The 20,866-nt window shown below is 41.4% G+C and overlaps 1 protein-coding gene across 3 annotated transcripts in view; it reads left to right on the forward strand.

The window, feature by feature from the left end:
* Positions 1–20,866, forward strand: part of ADAMTS17 (ADAM metallopeptidase with thrombospondin type 1 motif 17) — a 189,827-nt gene that overhangs the window by 160,912 nt on the left and 8,049 nt on the right. For all 3 annotated transcript variants that reach the window (XM_086620322.1, XM_086620323.1, XM_086620324.1), the window contains 2 exons: positions 5,139–5,343; positions 9,757–9,909. In XM_086620322.1, the coding sequence (XP_086476448.1) occupies positions 5,139–5,343; positions 9,757–9,909 (358 nt within the window). The remainder of the gene's footprint in view (positions 1–5,138; positions 5,344–9,756; positions 9,910–20,866) is intronic.

The following is a 20,866-nucleotide window of genomic DNA, read 5'->3' on the forward strand; positions in this document are numbered from 1 at the left end:
CACCACACTGAGTCCTCCGAAACTTGAGTGAGCTGCTTGATTTGGGGGAGGGAGGAGGGAGAATACAATGTCTTCCATTTAAAAAAATCTTCCCGAGGGGCATGTAAATTATAAAACGTTGTCCTATGACTGATCTTGTAACTGGTGTGGGAAATTAAAAAAAAAGAAAGCTGTCAAAATGATAATCATTGAAGAAAAAAAGAAACCTGTGTGAGTGAAAGTTGGCAAGTCTGTTAGCAGAATGACTACTGTACTGGAAAATTACTGAGCACTGTTTATAAAGGCAATCAGACAGGAATGTTAGTCTTGGAGTCCTACTTTCGACATCAGCAGCTGTATTATTCTACTAGATTCCTTGTACTTTTTTTTCAAAAAAAAAAAACCTTCTAGTGGCTGGGTGTGGCACAACCTGTTCCCAAAAGTCAAGATTCACCCTATTATTTTGAACCCAGTATAGCAGAGATATGGTGGAGAGTTTCAAAAGTGTATAGGGAGAGATACAACATCAGAGTGTGTGCATTTCATGGAAATCATGAATCCATTTGTAAACAGTGTTTTCTTGCTTCTACATATTTAAGCATGAACTTCGTTCGATAGCTGTAAGCAAAAAATAGCTGTCAATTCCACGTGACTGATTCTCAGAAATTTTTTTCCAAGTCTCCTCTCTAAAATTATCCAATGTGAAATCCTGGCCCCGCTGCAAGTTGGTCTGAGTTTTGCCTCACATCAGCAGAGCCAGTTTCACCCAGGTGCCTTAGAAAACTAAGAGCAACTTTGGCATGATTTTGCATCACAAACTGTTGCTGAAGACAAGCAGTGCTAACTAGACATGGAGTTATCCTCACCTGTACAGTCGTGCAACGATGTGTGTTAAACTAAAATGTACACAGTAGAGTCTATTAGAAATAGAACCCTCAGATTACACTGCTTTAGATGAGTTTGTCACAAATGCTTTTTCAGACTAGCTATGTCTTGTTCAGTAGCAAATTTCCTCTGACACTTTATTCAGCAATAGTACACGCTCTTAACTAGTTGTAGTTAAGAGCCAGTTCCAAAAAAAACAGGTTAAATAAAACCAGAAAAATTAGCATTATTGCAAATGTGTCTTTGGTCACATCCAGGCTATTATTGTGAAAGCAGGGAACTTAATTTCACCGCAGTGTTGGGAAGGGAACAGAAGTAGCGCAATCCCTGTAGATAGTGAGTGCATGTGCAAATATGTCCTGGATGTGTAGCCAGTGGAACAGAACCAACCTGCAGGCACCAGTCTTCTGCAGCACTCAGGACAGAAATAACCAGGTGAAATTTAATGGGCTTCAATATTTACCTTAGAACATGTAATAGCTTTATGTTATAAGAGGCTACAAATCTCTGCAAAGTGACTTCATGTCTTTTAATTGCACTCTTCCACCCCATCCTTCAGCCTGGGCCCATTTTATCTTCATAGCATTTTTTCCCAAATCCTTAGCTACAAGTCTTCATTTGCAGACATTCATCTCCCCTGGGTTTAAGTACATAGTGCTGTAGACAATTTTTTTCCTTGAAAATGTGGGAGTCTTAGGCAAGTAGGTAAAGTGGATAATTCAAGGTTAATGACTAATCCAGACCATAGAAAGATCAAATGATGAACTGAACCTCCAAAAGATAATTCAAGTTTGCTCCAGGGGCCTGCCAGATGAGTGTTGCCAAAGCAGATTAGAAGAAGAACTCCCAATTCCTCAGCAGAGATACTGAGAGGTCAGAGGTTGAGGAAGACTCAGAGACAAAGATTTAAAACAGCCCTCTCAGATTGCATGTCCTGCCCATCCCAGCTTTTTGAGGCTATAGAAAAACACACCCTTCTGGGCAATTTTAGCTAGAAAGACAGCCACTGACTGGGTTAAAAATCTACGCTTAAAAGCTCATCGCTTTCTTCCTAAATCTTACCACCAGCAGGGATCATCTAGCTCTTGAATCTTACATAGAGGTAAGATTACAAAAAATAATACCATGGTTAAAGCCATGCCTATGGTTGTGAGAAAGATGAGTGTGTTTGTCACATAAATCAGTGCTTGCTGGAAAAATGAGAAGCTCTCCAGGGCCTCCAGCTAGAGCACTCATATGGTCCAACAGAAGAGAGGTTATAACCTGGGAGGGAGAGACCAAACTGAAAAGCACTGTGATGTCAAGCAATCCCTAAGACCAGTTTACAGGCTTAAAACATAACTGGAAGCCAAATACTCTATATGATATACACAGGGCATAGTGTACAACAGTTATTGACTTAGTTAATAATAGCTTGATGTTTTGAGTTAGAATACTGGAATTATCTTTTACTTTGTCATAAGAAGTTTTTTAAAAAAATGAAAGTAAGCCTCATTCTTAAGCCCATCCAGGTGTGTTCAAAAGGTGTAATGACAGTGCAGAGAGGAAAATCTGTCTGTAGTGTAATTTAATAGTAACCATCATGTGATACTATTTGTACATCACGTTTTTCTTCCCTATGTGCGTATTACTTGCAGATAGTAATTATGCTAATACCTTGCTGCACATTCCTTTACCAGATAGGAAACTGACAGGAATTTTCGTATTTAATCACTTTATCCATAAACCTTTGTCTTTCCACTCTGGTTGTGAACGCTGTTGTTGAAATATAGTTCCAGTAATGCTGCCTTTTACAGGCACTGAAATATTTTCAGCTGCCTGTGAAGGGGCCTTTGGGAGAACTATGGGGGAAGATCAGGGCACTGCCACTACTGCACGTAGCAATCACGTTTACTTGTTTGCCAGATCGTTTTTACCAAGCAGAGATTTCACTGAGAGGATGAAGTTTTGTGGTCAAGGTGATCATCCCCTTGATGCCTTTGAAAATAGCCTACTTTTTACTGGTACTACTGTTATTCAAACGTTTAATCTGTCACTTGTCTCTTGGATATGAAACTGAAACCACCCCTTTAAAATAGCCTTTAATTTCGAAGTGTTTTGATTTCCTGCTAGCAGCATTTGTCACAAGTAGGATGGAGTGGGCTGTGAGGTTTCAGAGATCCCTTACAGTGTAGCCCCACCTCATTTGTAACCCTCGAGCTTGGATCAGGGATGGATGTAGGGAAGCAGTAGCTGAAGCTGGCCATACACATGCCACTCTGATAAAAAAGCTGGAGATTGCATTTTCACCACAAGCACAGCTTTGTAATGACTCCCTGGGTTTTGGCTCATGCCCTGTGCAATCATTCTTTTCATGATGATGATAATATTTGTTTATTCTGTGGCAGTTTTCCAGTTACGCTCTGTTGTATCTGTGCTAGAGTGGCACAAACTAGAGACCACTGAACAGGGCAGAAATGAGGTGGTTTCTCCCCTCCGCTAGAGCAGTAACCAAAAAAAAAAAAGAAAAAAAAAAAAGGAATTTTCCTTCCTGAAAGGAAAGTTATAAGCTTACTTCTTAAGGTATCTTGGAAATAGTTGGCATGCTGCGTGCTGCCCATCCTAAATGCAAGCTCACAGGCAGCCTCTGCCAAGAATGTATTTTTATCTTTTTCCTTTACTTTCAGTCCCTTTCTCTTTTTCTTTTGCCAGTAGCTGTAGATCAGAGTGAGAGAACAGTGCTGAAGTGAATATTAGTTCAGTGGAGCCTGCGCAGAAACTGTTCCCGGCGCTGTGACTCACGTTCAGCTCATAAAGCAAAGTCGCCGTGTCCCCCCCGTGCCCTTGTCGAGCGGTTTCTTCACCCAGATAGAGAGCTGCCTCGCGTTTGCTCTGGCAGAGCAGAGCCCAGCTGATACCAAGGGAGCCTGGCTATTCATTTCCACAAACACTGATTTCTGCACTTCAAGGCTATTTTTGTCAGTCTTTCAGTCCTAGTATTTGATTACCCAGCTGGCATTTTCCCATTCCATAAGCAAAATACCAAGCACTCAGCCACAGAGATGCGCCAAAACTACTGTCTAGAGAAACACGTTTGGTGTCTTGCCAGCTGTTTTAGCCAACGGAAATTCACAGATGTGTCAACTGCTTTAATGCACAGAAACATTTGAGCAGGGCCCTGTTGCACAAAAGACAGGTGGCCAGCTTGCCCGACCCCGTCCTGCTCAAACCAAATGGCTTCTGCCTTCACTGTCAGTGCAGTCATCAGTGCTGTCACACCAGGTCATCAGTCATAGCAATTGCCAAATTATTTCATGACTATTGCACCAAATGAAGATGGTTCTGCAAATTATGCTGAACTGATTTTTTGCTGTTCAGCAATGGAAAGAATGGAAACAGTTGTTTGATTCATTTTGGAGAAGTTACACATCAACTTCAAAAAAAATGTGGTTAGTAAGTTGACATGTATAGTGGTTTACCTAGGCTATCGGAGCCTTCATCAGAATGAAATAGTATTTCTGAGCAGACTTCTGGTTTTGGGAAGTCTTATTTGAGCCACTTATCATAACAGACAGCCTAGGATTGAGTGACAAGTAAAAGATTCATGGTACAAGGATACTAATCTAGATGACAGTCCTAAATAACAGGCTAGAAGGTCAATTACCTGGTGTGAAAGGCATGATAGCCTTCCGGTGCACAGTGCGTACACGGTTATTGTTCCAGTCTTTCACTTCATCCAGGAATGCCTGTAATTACAGAGAACGTATCCCTCATTGACAGATTGCAGGAAGCGTGAAGATCGATGCTGCTTGTCTTTAGGAAAAAAAATTGTTCCTCCCTACATACCTCCTAATTCAGATTCTTCTTGGACATTTTATTCACCGCCTTGCAGCCCAGCTCTAACCACAGTGGTGCTTCCAGCACTTGCTGGAGTCAGCGGGAGCCTTTCTGTTGGCCTTACACTGAGCTGGAAGATACTGGTGTGAAGTTGCCTCCTTTCCCTTGCATGCTTGCAGCCGGAGACATTTTAACTGAGGGTTAAAGGGAGCTATGCAGAGTTTGTGTTTCTGTCCAGCATGGAGACGGGAGTTGATATTCACTTGGATACCAACGCTTTTCTGGGTTACACACTTCAGCTCCCAAAGGTGATCAGGTTGTCTCAGTGTGACAGCAATGCAGCACCATCAAAGAACCCACAAATCTAGGAAGAGTTGCCCATTTCTCGCTATTTTTAAGTGAGACATGATGTTTTATCCCCCTAGTTTTTTAACATTCCTTCTCTGGCTCCTTCCTAGGTGGGTGACTGGCCATTGGAGTCCCTGCTCTGCTACGTGTGAGAAAGGTGTCCAGCGCCGGGAAGTGACTTGTGTTTATCAGCTGCAAAATGGCACCTACGTTAACACAAGAGACCTCTACTGCCTTGGCAGCAAACCAACAACAGTACAAAGCTGTGAAGGACGGGACTGCCTTTCTATCTGGGAAGCATCAGAGTGGTCAAAGGTAGGAACTTGATTCAAGAAAGGAGCCAGACTGCACACAGCAGGCCCTAATCCAGCTAAATGCTTAAAATTCCAGATGTTCTCAGGGCCAGTGTACTCAGTGCCTTGTAGTACTGGGGCACTGGGTAAGACTGTCATTTGTTGAGATGATCAGTTTGGAACTGAGGTTTGTATTCCATACCAGATGAGTCATTAAGGCGAGTTTCAGAGATCATGCTGTAATAACTGTATCTTTCTATCTGAAAACTCTGACCAGCAAGGAAAAACATTGGACTGACCTCAGGCCACAAGTGTAGTAACCGACCAGGGGTTCTGGCTCCGTTTAAATGCAGTATGAAACAAATACCAAATTCATCAAGCATCTGCATGTTGCAGAGAATGTACAATCTTTGGGCCTTGTCGAACCCTTTTTTGTGTAATTCCAGGAACATGGAAAAGCTGGTTATACTTTGTATAAATGGTGCATCTCCACATGTCATCACTTCAGAGAGTGAAGAAATTATTCTCAGATATTATAAATGTATTTCAGATATAAATGTGGTCTAGACAGTTAGCCTGCATTTTGTTTAGCAACAGAGAGATCTGGGAATATACCTACAGTTCCCCACCAGGACTCAGCTAATACAGGGCAACTTTGTACCTTGTGAGTAACAGCCCTAATAGGATGTCGGTGTTAGCTTTGATACTGTGTCTGCTAGGCACATCTGAATGATGAGAAGCTCCTTTCACTCTTGGTGCAGTGCTTACAGCTCTACCAGCCTCATTCCATATTGGCTGTGTTAGGGGACACAGCAACAGTCATTTCTGTGGGAAGGATCTTTGCTTGTTATTCATCTCTATTTTGAAACAGTGAGCTCCTGTTTAAGACGTTGTCAAAGAGCTTTTGCCAAACGTTATTGTTAGAAATGTAAAAAAAAAAACAAGTCACAGAAGCTCAGGATACGAGGGATCTTGCACTGGGAGGCAGTGTCTCTCAAACACAATGTGATTCCACCGTCCACCTTTTGAACAGGAAATCTTTGTTTGGCAAGTGAGGTGATAGTTAAGTGAGAGTAGTGTTTCTTTTCAGTAGGATGCTGTGTCTGTTCACTAACGCATGAGACTCTTTCTGAGTTCTTTCATTTCAAAAGATGTGGAGAAACACACCAAAGTTTTAATAATTTGTCTGACTGATAGGTCATTTGTGTGTTTCTGAAGTAACCCTTCCAGATGGTGCCCTCTTTATTTCTTATAGCTGAACCAGCTGTTAATAGCTGAGACTATTCTTATGGTGCAGTTCCTACCTGTTTTACATGGGGAGTTTTTACATGGGGAATTTTTACATGTGGTCTTTTGTTAACAATCCCAGATACTTCTCTCTCCTTTTAAGAAATGGAGCAAGTCAAGTTACAGAAGGCTTTTTCCAGGGTGGAAATCTTCCATGTTTGCGACCACATAAGTTGTTTGCAAATACATAGTATTTTCAGAGTATTTTTCCAATAACTCATTTACTTTTTCTTTGATAAATGTATTTACCTTTTTTCATGTCTGTGACTGCCCACTTGTGATTTTAAATTTGTTCTTGTTCTGGCGCATTTCTGCTATTATGTAGCACAGTTGACCCCAGGACACGTTTGATGCTCTGCCAGTTTGAACACTTCTCATACCTAGGACTTTCTTCAGTGGTAATCACTTTAATCCTTAACATTTTAATCTGATGTTGTGGAGTAAATATCACAGTAGTGGTATCGTTTTATAAATCCATTTTCTCATGTATGTTTTTGAACTTTTTGGTTATACAACAAAAAACAGTTGACCACATTGATTTCTGGTCCCTAGTCAAAAATGTGTGTTTTCAAAGCAAATTCCAATACAATCTTCATTGTGGAAAAAATTAAGTTCCCCTTTTATTGCCAAACACTTGAGATTGTTTTGGACAAAGTACTGCTTAACCCATTTTTAATGACAAAATAGAGACTGTCAGAAAATGTTGAATGTTTCTACTGTGAGGGAATAGAGTAGAAAAAAATATGGACTTCCTTCAGATAAAGGAGCTGTATCTTAACTGCAAAGTTGTGTTGCTCCTTTACAAAACCTTGTGGGATTTGACTAGTAATTCGTTAATAAATTAAGACTTGATGATCTCAGCTGGACACTCAGGGACTGCACATATTATTTAGTAGACTGCTTTGTTGTGGAATCTCTCTAAAATATATACGTTAAGAAATTCTTCATGAAGACAGAGGACTTGAAGAAAGAAAAGAACTCTTAAAGAGGGTGATTTATATGTGACCACCAAAGATCTGTTGGAAACCTTTTGCAAATGGTGTTTTGTCTAGGAAAGTATATGCAGTATTAATCTGTGAATGACTTAAAAGCTTGTGGGAAGAACAAACAGTTGGTGTTTTTCCCAGACTTGCTTGTAAAACCCACCTAGAGATTTCTCCTACTGTGAAAAATACTCCCACTTCAGTTTGTTTTACTTTGAGTAAATTGGACCATTTGAAAGATTTTATATATTGTGCTTTGTAGTTTGAGATGAACTAGTGCAACCCTGAGGAGTCCACTCTGAGGACTGAGAAAAATGAGATACAGTTTGGGGAAGTCTATACAACTTGGGGCAAGTTCACTGCTTTAAGGTACCATTTAGGGAGCTCCAGCCTGGGATCTCTGGCAAGTCTTGTGCTCTGAGGAGTCCAGCAAAGCAGTTTCAGGAATTCTGGAAAGCCTGGAAGAATTCATCCCCGTATCTAGCAGGACTATACAATTGTACTTGTTACAAAGATGTTACATCCTTAAGGAGGTCACGCCATGAGAAGCACATAGTAAATTAAGTGGAAGGTTTCCCAGATTTTCAAGAAGTCACTTTGTAGTGCTGTGAAGTATTTAAAGGCATGTCTGTTTGCTTGCCAGCTCATAAACGCTTGTCATTCATGTCCTTAACAAGGCCAGCAGGTCAGAACTGCCTGGATTGTATTTTTAAGACGGTTAGACAGGCATGCTGAGATTTGTCCATTTGATGTAATTTATATCAAGCTGACGCTTGTTTCCAACATAGACCCCCTGGATGGAGAAGTTTCTTGGAATATGTTCAAAAGACCTCACAGAATATCTCATATCTTCACTATTTATTCAGTGTCAAATCAACCATCTTTTGCATACTGATCCCCTGAAGGGGAGAACTTGACATGCTAGAGGAGGTTAGTTTTTATCTCAGTTGATACATATATCATTTTTCCACCCACCTGTCCCCAGTGGCACTTCGAGAAAATTTCTCACTCTTAACCACTGCAGTGGCATGAAAATGAAGAGCAGAGAGACCAGCTATGCTGTTGTGTAGCGACATGCACTTAGATGGCTGTGACAGCATCAGCAGATGTGTTATTCTTTTACCAAACTGGTTATTTAAAACAGAAATTCTGTTTCAGTTCATGCTAATGTCCTTTTCCCACGTAGTACAGTCAATGAAATCAAGACAAATTCTCCAGTAAAACAGAATTTCCAGCCAACTGTTGGCAGAGATAACAAATGGATGACCAGATATCCCTGCACTTTAGAAGCTACCTTCATAGTGCCCAGGCACAAAAGCATTTGTGGACAATTTGTGCTCACTCACACGAATGTTTGTTAGAGTGCCCAAATGCTTGGATCAAGTCTTCCTTCAGCAGCTGATTCTAGCAGCTCTAGTAGCCTCCTGCTTTCTCAGAGGACTTCAAACAGTCCCTGCTTCTGCTTTTGGTGTGGAGAAGTCTGTCCTTCATCCCTGCTGATGTCTGTGGCTAGCTTGCTGATCACAACACTGTAGCTCACGGAATAACGCCTCTCCTCAGCTATCCCCTTTGTACATTTCAAGTTCTTTGAAACTAACACAGCGATGAGGATATGGCAAAACAAAGAGTGAAGGTCATGTATGTGTTTCACACGAGAACACGTGTGAGAACTGTGACTTTGCAGTGGTGTGTACAAACTGTACCGCAGAAATGTGTTTGTAACAGTGGTCTCATGCTACTGTGATTTAGAATGTGTTCGTCGCCATCATGCTGCTCCCATGATACATCGAGGGATGCAGCAGTTCTGTGTTGTGAATCTCAGTGTGTCCTTTTCCAGTGTGAGTGATGAGCTCTGAAACACTAGGTTTAGTAGGTTTTTTCATCTGTAACACCAATTCTAGTAAAATGCCAGCTGATATTTTTCAAAGGTTGATTTTCAGAATTGCCATTTCTCATAAGTAAAATATTTCACAAGCAGATATCATGCTTTTCAAATTACTTTTCTATGTTTGAAAGGGGCTTAGATTATTGGGGGAAAATCTTACAGGTTATCAGTTTTCCTCTGGGTTCATAAAACCAGCTTTACCTTTTAGCTACGTTACCAAGGTAAAAGTTATCATTTTTAGGCATCATGTAATAGAAAACAAATACCTGTTGTTTTGCAGTGCTCAGCAGACTGTGGCAAGGGGATTCAGAAAAGAACAGTGACATGCACAAATTCTCAAGGAAAATGTGATGCAGCCACCAGGCCAAGAGATGAGGAAGAGTGTGAGGATCACACAGGCTGTTATGAATGGAAAACAGGCGACTGGTCTAAGGTAACAGTGGGCACTACACGGTGTTTTCTCTCAAAGTGCAAAGATGTTCAGTGTGCTATGCTTCTGGGTGCTATCTGTGTTAGTTTGCAGCTTAAATATTTGGAAAGGAAGGGTTTAACTGCCTTTGATTGGAGTTTTTGCTGGGATTTAAACTTCCCCCTTACACGATTTTTAACCCAAACATGGCAGCACAAGCTTATGGATATGACTCAGCAAGTTTTAGAGAAGTGTATTCCAAACAGCGTAGAAATGAGTATTAATTGACAGCTTAACCATCCAAAGGCAAAACCTACACAAGATTTCCACCACAGGTGGACTCGTGGTGTCAAAAAGCTACTTTATAAACGATACTGAAACTGCTTTCCATATTTCAAAAAGCAAACTCTCAACAGTTCTGGCTAGCAGATTGAATTCTGCAGATAAGAGTTTATTAGCAGAATCTTCCAGGACTGCAGGGAACTAAGGAGGTGTCCCATGCCCAGCTAAAAAGAAAATAGCAGAAGGCTGGTTTCCTTGAGCGTAGATGTGTGCTAAATATTTGCACTTCCAGTGAGGAACCTAGTCACTGAGAAAAAGGGAAATCTCACAGGAGACTGTGGTGAGAGTTCTGTCTCCCTCAAAGCATCAGTATGGAGCTGAGAAGAAAGCTCGACTCTAGTCTTCTTATCCCACAAGTGATAAATCTGGAGGTCTGGAAGAACTCTTGTTGGACTGAATACTACTGCGGGGAAGCACAGGGAAGTCCTGGCAGACTCACACAGAAACAGAGTGTAACCAAGAGCACTCACACCTGAGCTCTGTTCCTCTGCCTCAGGCAGGTCCTGCCTGCAGAGTCTGACACTACACTGTTTTATTACCGCAGATGCTGTGGTGATAAATAAGTACCACCAGAGCTGCGCTCTGAATTTCGTGCTAGTCTGAGACCTACACTGCATAGCCCACTCCTAGACTTATCCCAACCACCTGAAATGAAAACGAGCCACGAATTTAGAGACAGAGCCAAAACCATCAGTCCCTTCCTCAGGGCTGGGTTTTACCTTTGCTTAGGCCTATCTGAACTTAGTTTCTCTGGTGACATCAGTGGAATTAATTCCTGAATGCAATGGATTAAACCAGAGCAGAGTCTGGTTCTGATCTTAAAGTAGCAGGTAGTTTTGCTTGGGAAGGAGGCCTGGCAGTGTGAGAAACTCAGCCTTTGCCAGTGTTGTTCGTAAAGCATCCTTTACATTACTGACTTCATGTTTGCGTAAAGAACTAAAATTTCCCAGGAATATTATATTCCAGTTTGATTTTATCTTATCTTTGTAACTGTACTTCTTTAAACAGAAAGCCTACTTTGTGTTCTGGAATGTACAGCATGTGCAGAAACCACTCGGATACAGTAGTTGCGTTTCACTTTCCAAAAACCCAAACTCCAGCCGGGAAAATCCAGTGAAATAGAGGCCCATGATGGGCAAATCAGTTTATCTGTGATGCAGTTTTTGACATTGTTATTGGGAATTACAGATATTTATATCTATACTCTGTCATAGGTACGTGAGTTTAGTGGTGTCAGTGCTGGAGAATGCATTAAGAACCTGCCGCATACAAAAAGTCTGTATTTATGTTGAGCCAGGAATTTGTATCACAGGACGTTTAGAGTATTGAACATTATTTTATTCGTAACCTGGCACACATAGTCCGTGCAAGCTGGCCAAAACAAACAGTTCCCATGTGTTAACAGGTGAAATAACATTATTTATTTATTTGTGGAATTTTAAAACATTTTGGCATGCAGATTGACCCGGATTCTCTTTATAGGGAGGAATATGAAATAATTGTGTATTCACTGGTTACATGGATTACAAGTTCAGCATTGTATGAGTGGTTCCAATCTGATAAAGATGTTGGCTCACTGCTAGGAAGGCTGCAATCATACATCGGTCACAGTAAATAGTGTTGTTGATGGATTTAGTGTCTGCGTGTGAGCAGGACAGGATCAGAGCAAAATCACTTGTTATTTGCAATTCTTAACTCAGGACCAGGGTCCTCCCTGTGCAGCAGGGCACAAAAGCTTGTGTGCTGCATATGTGGCCTGCTTCTGTCTGCAGAGAGCTTGTGCCAACGCTCCGCTTCCCAGGAATTTCACCCTGTGTGAGTCCAGCAGGATGTTCTTGGACTTAGATTTGGTTTATAATGAGCATCTAAAATTCTAGACATATTGGTTAATTCTGACTGGACACTTAGATGACACAATTAGATTCTTGTTCTCTGAGTAGAAGTGTAAACAAAAGGCACCACTGAATTGCTCAAAAACGGTATGGGTAGATACAATTCTTTGAAGAAAATGGATTGTCCCAGAAACCCAGATAGCCACAGTGTTTGGCGTGGAATTCAATTCTTCACAAATCCTGAGCAAAGGATTTTCATCATGAGGATCCAGAAGCTTTAATGAAGGGTGTGGATTTAGGTGGAGAGCCTTTACAGCTATCAGCAACTCCTCTTTGGTGTTGCCCAGCTTTAAACAGTTCCTCCTTTACAGAGAAACACCAAGTCTGCGGCAGTTAGATTATAGTGAACTCTTTAAAATACGTACTTCCAGAGTAAGATTCCATTGTAAAACATTTGTGCTGGTGCTGTAAAAATCGCTGTGAGAGATCTTTGTGCTGACTAAGACGGAAACTTTTTCTATTAATACAAATTGATCTCAGAACAAGCAACAACTTTTTGCAATTAACGCGTTGTACATTTGTTACTTATTGTTAAGAATCATCAGGGAAGCAAGATTTAACTAACAGTAGTAATTATCACAGATTAAAATAAGGGGCTTTGATGCTCTATGTGCAAACAGCTTGCATGGTGGCTTGGCCTCCAATCCTTAATTTTCCAAACCAGATAGTTTGAAGATAGCAGGAAGTCATCTAAGAAAGAGGCAAAAGCTTATTTAAAAAGCCAAGTCCAGATGCAACTTGTAAATAGAATAGTGATGGCAGACTGTTATTTTTATATCATTAGTAGTAGCATTTGTAGAATACATGGACTCTGTGCATGAGAAGACAGATCACTTACCTAAGGAGCAGCCAGCCCTGTATAAAAAACTCACCTCGCATCTGGCAGTGATGGACTTGGTTATCCTGCATAAGATCTTAGATCCTGTTTCATTCAGAAGGTGCAAGAGTGGGCAGCAATGAAAGCTCCAAGTCTGTGCCAGTCAAGTTGCGGTTTTACATTCTCAGACCCTGGATCCACTTCTGTGCAGAAGAGATGAGGGCTGGAGGCATGGCCATGCTGGTCTTTAACCTGCACCTACCATCCAAAACCTTGTCCGCTGGCCTTAGTCATGGCTTTGCAACCATTGCCTGTCCATGCTCTGAAGAAGAGGATTTTTTTTTCCATTTTTTGTCAGGGTTATTTGCAGATGGTCCTTACTACATATTACAGCTGTGGAAAGCATTTGGAGCTAACTGAGCAGATATAGCAAGCAGTCTTGGCTGTGATATTTGTGTATTCCCTGTGTATCTGCAGCATATTTCACGCGTTGCATGAGGTGTAGTTCACTTTGCAAACACACAGAGCCAGCTCTGTAAAGTTATTTTAGATGTCTTTGAAGTTACCTTTGTTAATCCAGTGCTTGAGATTAACAGACTGTCTACTGTAATTCTAAAGACAGACTATTATTCTCTTACTAGTAACCATGTGTACCACTACCACTGCTATTAAACCTCCAACTTCTCGGCACTACTGCAACTTGTCTTTTAAACCCCTTATCTCAAAGGGATATAACTGTTATTTTTAGCGTTTAACACAAACGCAGCGCTGGTGTTATGAGTTAAATAACTAAACTGTTCCTGGCCCAGGAGTCTTCAAACCTGGTAGAAAGAAAGCCAGCACAGCAGGAGACCCACTGAAGGTGTTAACCTGAAATCCTTCTTTTCTTGTTGCCTGAATTCTTCAGAATTGCCATTCATTATATCATCCTTTTTTACATATGATGCAATATATGAATGGGAATCCAAGCCATCTCCCATTCAATCATTTCTTCCAAAAGGAAATTCCACATCCAGTTTGTGTTCAGTTAAAGAAACAAACATCTCGTACACTCTTTCTACTTTGAAATAGTTCCTCCTTGTTTGAAATCTGAGCTGTGTTCTAGCACTGGAAGCATTTCTGCATTTTTGTTGTAGTTGTGCTAGTCGAAAGAATGAGCATAGGTTGCCCAGTTTCCCAGCGCTTGCCTCAGACTCCTAGGCTGCTGGAAATACACCTCTTGATGCCTTAGCAAGACAGTAGTTCATTCTTTCATGATGAATTGTGTTTTGCTGACAAACTCCACGTCAAGAATTACATTACTGTGAAGAACGCAGGCAGCTAGTGAACAGAATGTGTCGTGATGCGTGTGGCTGTCCGGGAGGGCGGCGGGACTCTGGCTTTGCGGTGGAGCCTGCCGCGACTCACGGTTGGAAACATGTCCCAGCCGATGCGAGGGTGCGCTGCGGGCCTGCTGCAGGGAGATGCAGGCTTGGTGCACTGGCCAGCTGTGGTGGTGACAAAGATCCGTTGTGCTTGAAGGTGAACAGCACTGGGTGCTGCTTCTCAGCCACCCGAGGGTCCCTTTGCGTCCTCAGCTCTCTCCCTTCTGCTCTAGTGATAACGTAGTGGGGAAGGCACTCAGGTGCAAATGTACAGGCTAAGGCTGGATTTTTTAGCTTCTTTTCTCCAGTTGGCTTTTGGACTGTTCTAGGGTATAACTGAAGAGGCAAGATGGTACAGCAGGAGCAATTCTCCACAGGATATTTACGGATTTTTCTTCATTTCCAGTTTTGCTTAATTGTTTCATTATTTTATATGCCTCGACATACTCTATTTCTGTCCTGCTACTGAAGAATTGTATTTTGAGCCAATAGCACAGAATGGTTCAGGGTTCCCAGTTTCCTTTTTTTAGCTATTCTTCTTTTAACTGTTATTATATCAAGGAAGGTGTAATTACAAGCAAGATACACTAGCTGCATGGTTAGGGCTGACTTTCACAAGGGTGCATTTTCAGCTTTGTGAGCAGAAGTTTAAACACGCAGCTTCTGTCCCTCAGGCAACAATTTAGCTCATTAACCTATTATATTACATAGCCCAATGAAAAGATTTTTAGAAGAAGAAAGATACATAGAAGCCTTGTAATATGTTGGTTTTGCCATATTTTTTTTTCTTTGCAGTTACAGTAGATGCTCTGTAAATACTAAGGCCTGTATTAGTCTCGGATAACCCAATGTAAATCCAGGGTAACTGTCCTTCATTCTTCCCTACAACCCGTTGGCCGCAAGCCAAGGATCTCACTCAGCACAGTGGGTCAGATATCAGTCCCTCTTATATTAATGTAAATCCAGATTAATTCAGCCGCTTAAATTAATGTAGGCTTATGCCAGTGCCATGCAGATCGGGATCTGACCTGCCAGACTGTGCAAGATCTTTGGGTCTTGTGTAGGAACCGTCACAGATTCAAGCTCTCGGGTGAAAACAGAAATATATGACATGTCAAGCTGAGCTTCAACTAGGAGAGAAAGTAGAGGAGAAATCTTTTTCCACCACTTTACATCTCGTGTAACCACCTGGCACAACTTTCACTGGATTCAGAAAGATTATACAGTGCAGGAACTGGAAAGCACTAGTACAGATCAGCTTGGCAAAGCGCGATGTTAAACAATATTCTTGTTGCCAAATAATGTCAAAAGTGATAAAGCACATCTGAAAAATTACCTATAGCCACCTGCCCTCCCTGGACATCAATAGTTGCCAATTTCTTTATGGTATTCTGCTCAGCCTATGAAATGCTGGCTATAGGTTCTCATCCCAGGAGAATATTAACAATAGGGAGGAAAAAAAAATCTAATTTCCTATAAGAAGAATACTGGTGCTGTGCCAGACATTGAGGTGTTTCATACTGAAGATCAGCAGTCATTCGTCACAGTGGGTGGTAACAAGGATTTTGTAATTGCAAATTAATCGTTCTGGCAGGATTACAGTAGATTGTGTTCTCTAAGAGATAAAACCCCTAGCCTTGCAGCACACCAAATAACATGTTGGCGTTGTTTTTTTGGTTTGTGGAGGGTTTTTTTCCAAAAAACACTTTGCAGTCTTCCACTGCCAGGAAGGCATGTTTTCCAAGTTCCAAATGTTTGGGAACATCAACAAAATCCTCTATAGGCCTCACTTTTAATGATTAATTCACATTACATGATAAGAAGAGCAAATCAAGGACAGCTGTGGTTTAAGAGGTATATTCAAAGCTGTTGTAAATATAGAAGCAAACTGTCCTTTGTTCTAACATTCATTACAAATTCATGGCTGGACCCGCCATCTGTTTGTGATAAACTATGGACAACTTGTTAATTCTTCATAAAGGTCGTAACTGAGTTCATCTTCTTCTACCTTGGAGGAAATAACTTTTCTTGTTGAATCGAGAGAAAACTCCGCCGGAGGAATGGTCGCTTAAAACTGCAGTCGCACATCACAGCTGACAGACCCTTTCCTGCCACTTACTCACTTGGACTCAGCAAACAGCCTCATGATTTACGGCTGCTTGTGTGTGTTCAGCACTATAGCTAGAAACTGATGTTGGAAGATTGTCTCCAGGCCTCACTGATGCAAATCAGTTCTTCTCCAGAAGGTGGTAGAGCTAAATTTGACAGGAGAGGACCCAACAGGCTTTAGTATTCAAACCTTCTGCTTCTCTGGTCTTAGGCATGACCAGAAACCAGAGCATCAGAGCGTCCTAAACGTAATTACTGCCCCTATGGACTGCTCTGAATCGTACTGCTAGTTGTGGCCCCCACAGTTTGTTCCTCTGGTGCATGATCACTGATGGGCAAACCACAGCCTTTCTTGCCAACAGCTGATCTCAAATAGCCCTGGCTACAGAGGATGAGAACGAATGGCTCAAAATTGGTTTTATCAGCCAGGGGCGCTCCTCAGTTTGGCAAAGTTGTTGCAAGTATCCTAGTAAAAATTTCATGCAGCCCTTTAAAAAGGAAGATGAAAATCCAAAGCCATGCATTTCTAAGGTAGAATGGTACCCTCTGGAGTTGTGATGAGCTGAAACCATCACCTTTAGTTTAACCTCCATTGAGGAAATGCATGGAATAAAATAGACCTCTGTGCGAGAGAAAGCTAGTGTTTGTTTTACAAAGCAGAAACCACCCCTCTCCTCTGCTGCAGTGAAGTCAATTTTGTTATACTACCATGGTCCAAATCACTGACCTACCAAAGTCAATGGCCAGCTCCCAGTGACTTCAGAGAATTAAGGATTTCAGCCAAGATTTTGGCATATGGCATGTAGTTTACATATGACAGAGCTCCAAGGCTATTGGTTATTTTTTTGTCATCCTCACTGTCAGTGCAGGGCTTGCTGGAGTTCTCTGTGTTCCCTTTACGATTTTATTCCACAAACTTAAGTAAAAGGGAAATGAACCATCCTGAGTCCAGAATAAGGGTTCTGAGAAGAAGATTTGGATCACTGAGGTAAAAGCCTGAAAAGGGGAAATGTGAGGGGAGACTTCTTAGTGTTCCTGCTGCCATTTCACAAATCTATCACCTTGGGCTGATTAAAGCCCAGCCCAAGGCCCTTCTACTGCCTTGTACTACCAAGCAGAACTGATGGTTCTGTTGTGGACAAACTTAGAAATATAGTTTTCATACCTCCACTGGAAATACGTATTTTAGGAAGGAAAGGAAAGTTCATAGGAGTTCAGCTCGTGTAACTACAGACTTCTCTATGGTCATGGGCCCATCACTTATTTGAATTCACATCACTGAGTCGTAGCCACCTGACAGGTAAGTGCCTTGTCTGAGATACTTGTTGGGCTCCATTTACAGTCGTTGCAAGACAGGCAGCTCCAGATAGTAGTTTTGTCTCCTTTTCTTAGTAAAGGCTGAATTGCCCCTAGAAGTGGTGCTCTCTCTCTGCTGGCTGCAAAGAGAACACAAACAGAACTAGTTGAGGAAGATGAATCCTACTCCTTTGGCTCTTTCATTTTCTGTCCCTCTGTCTATGAAACGTCTTTAGCTACGATCAGAGGTGTAAATATTGTATAATGGCACTGAAACAGAGTTGAGCCTCTGTCTAGACTTGTGCCAACTGCCAGCCTCAGTCGATGCAGCTGTAGTTGGAAACCTGGGCATGGAAAGCAAAGAGATGCTGACTACAATGCTGGCCGGCCGTGCCATTCCCCTGGGGACTGTAAGCTACAGAAACCAAGTCCTGCTCGTGCCCTTGAGCCAATGTTTGCTCCTTCTTTGCACAACACTTTGCACAGCTCATCTCTGCTGGAGTTTCTACGAGCATCCCTAGTACAAATTATTTTTATAGTTCCATAGTAAAGGAGAATGTGCTGCAAAAAGACCATACTCGTCAGTGTTTTGTTTGAAGTGGAGCATGTTCTGTCACAGTGTTATTGTCTCCTGTTCCAATACAGCCTCCAGTGATCCTATTAATTGGAAGAATAACTTTTCCTTTTTGATACTTTTTATTTAAAAGCCTAGTTAATTAAGTGCATTTTTTTTAAATGGAGAATTAAAGCCTCCCACCAAGATCAGTGGATTGGAAATGGAATGCCATCATGCCTATTTTACTCTTTTTTTTAATGTCAAAAAGAAGAAAGCATGAAAGACAAGCCTGTTCAAATATTGGCATTCGTTTTCTCTAAGTTGCTCTGAGAAGTTACAATGTCTAGGATCATGCTTTTGAAATATGAACAGTAGCTAATTCACCATTTAAAGTTTGTACTACTCATCTGAAGAGGTTTTTGCCCCTTGAATCCTTACAGCATGCAGCATGTATCACTAGCAGGAACTGCTATAATTTTTCAGTCTTTCCAATAGCCTTTTGAGATTTACAATGACTACTGAGGCATTCAGGTGACAAGTTTCCAGAACATCTTCAAGGAGCAATTAGTATCAGCCTGCTGGTGATCTCGTTTGATTGTGCAAAGGATGAAATGCAGTGTTAGTTCAGCATCACACGTTTCAAAGCTGAGTAGCTCCCTGTCTAGAGAATGCTCAGGCAGGACTGAGATAACAGAGATGAGCAGCCTCTTGCTGAAGTTAGGTCATCCTAATGGACTCCTTAGTTTAATTGCTTGTTTTAATAAATTGCGTTTAGTTAGCATTAATCATTAACTGATTAATAACTAAAATATGTGTTCAGTGGAGCTTCCGTTCCCAAGGAATTCTTTCAGGCTAACATGTGCGACAGGAGTCAGTACCATTTCCTTGCAGTGTTTCAGGTGGAATAAGCGATGGAATATTTCCACTTTGTACCTGCCACAGATCAAAACATTGCACACATGCTACAGGTGACATGCTAGAATATGACACCCTATAGGCAATATCATATCATTTCACACCTCTGCTTGATCCTGCTCTTGAAATCCAGTTTGGAAGCTTGTGAGAATAAATTCTGCCTGATTGGTATAATGAATTAAATGACATTGCCTCATTAGCATCCACCTGGGCTGCATTGGACAAGTACTTAGGGGCACTGTCACTACCCTGAATATTCATGCATTCAGCTCTTAATCTCTGAACTCTGTACACAATGGAACTTTTCAGAATAGCAAAGTCAAGCTTAATTAGTGCTGGGTGTACTGGTCAGGTCTTGTTCCTTAGGGTCACGCTGTTTGAAAGCACAGCTGTAGGCACTTTGCAAAGATTGCTTCTCTCTTTTCCTTCTAAGATACTGTCACATCAGCCATGAGCATTTTCTGCTATAATTTATTGTTTCTTCCCATACTGAGTCAGAAGGGTATGCATTTTTTCTTGGCTAAATTAAACAAATCAGTCATTTCACAAAAGTTTCCAAATGAAAGATTGTTGTAAGCAAGACCAGATATGTTCTCTCTACAGATCTGAGGTTCAAAAAGAAGAAAAAAGAGAGAAAAAAAAAAAAAGAAAGAACAAGGAAGCTTGAAAAACAACTTACAGTTTGCTTTGGGCTAATCAGATCTTATCAGTGAAAAGACAGAAATTTCTTTCTTTAGCATGATGCCATGGTGAAAGTTGACCTGGTGTTTATGAAAGCATATTGCATGCTGCTTTTCAGCTAGAACTGTAGAGTTTAAATTAGTGATACTCATAAAAAGCCTGATGTTGAGGTGTGTGGAGCACTGACTTTCAGAGCACACACATGTATGCTATTAAGGTCTCAGGAACAGGGCAATTACAGGACGTTTGTCATTCATCTCAGATGCCGTGTTAGAATGTTATTAGTAGGAACTTGTCCTGCTTTCTTTCCGACTTTCATAGAAGCAAGAAATAAGACCCCTGGGGGGGAAAAATGCTCTGCCCTATCCTAACGCCTTGAAATACTTGAACTCTGAAGTCAGTAAAGCATGACTCTATCTCTGAATATTGGAGCTTTAGCCATAGTGTTATCCTTGGCTTCGGCAACTTTCAGCAAACTGGGGACAAACCAGTATCTTTAAAGATCAGATGACTGCAGACTGATGAATAAAGAAAAAAACCATCTTGCCTTCAGCTTAGTTATGATAGTCATCTTGAACTATATCTCCCTCCAACAGCTCAGCCTTCTAAATATTGGAGTACATTCAGAATTGGCTGAAGGGATGCTATGACCTTCTGCTGGAAAAAGCAAGTCTCTCACAAAAGAGACATCGCTTAGAGGTTAGGAAAGTGTCATTTTTAAAGGTGACACATGGTCTGAATGCATCCCTGACTAGCCAGCAGCATGCAGCTAAAGCATGAGCAATGCTTCCTTGTCACAGTCAGTCCTGAACAGATCGCAGCCTGTCCTCTATAGTGGTAAATCTGTACCTTTTCTTGTCCCCATTAAGCCTCAACACAGGGCTCCTTTGGACTGGTCTCTCTTATGTGTTCCTCCAGCTGCCCAACAGCAGCCCTGCCCTGGCTTCAGTCACTCTTATTCCTCTCTCTGACTAATTTTCATAGGTCAGAAGCTGATGAAGTCTCTGAC

Source organism: Tauraco erythrolophus, chromosome 14 (genome assembly GCF_009769465.1).
Source record: "Tauraco erythrolophus isolate bTauEry1 chromosome 14, bTauEry1.pri, whole genome shotgun sequence".
NCBI lineage: Eukaryota > Metazoa > Chordata > Aves > Musophagiformes > Musophagidae > Tauraco > Tauraco erythrolophus.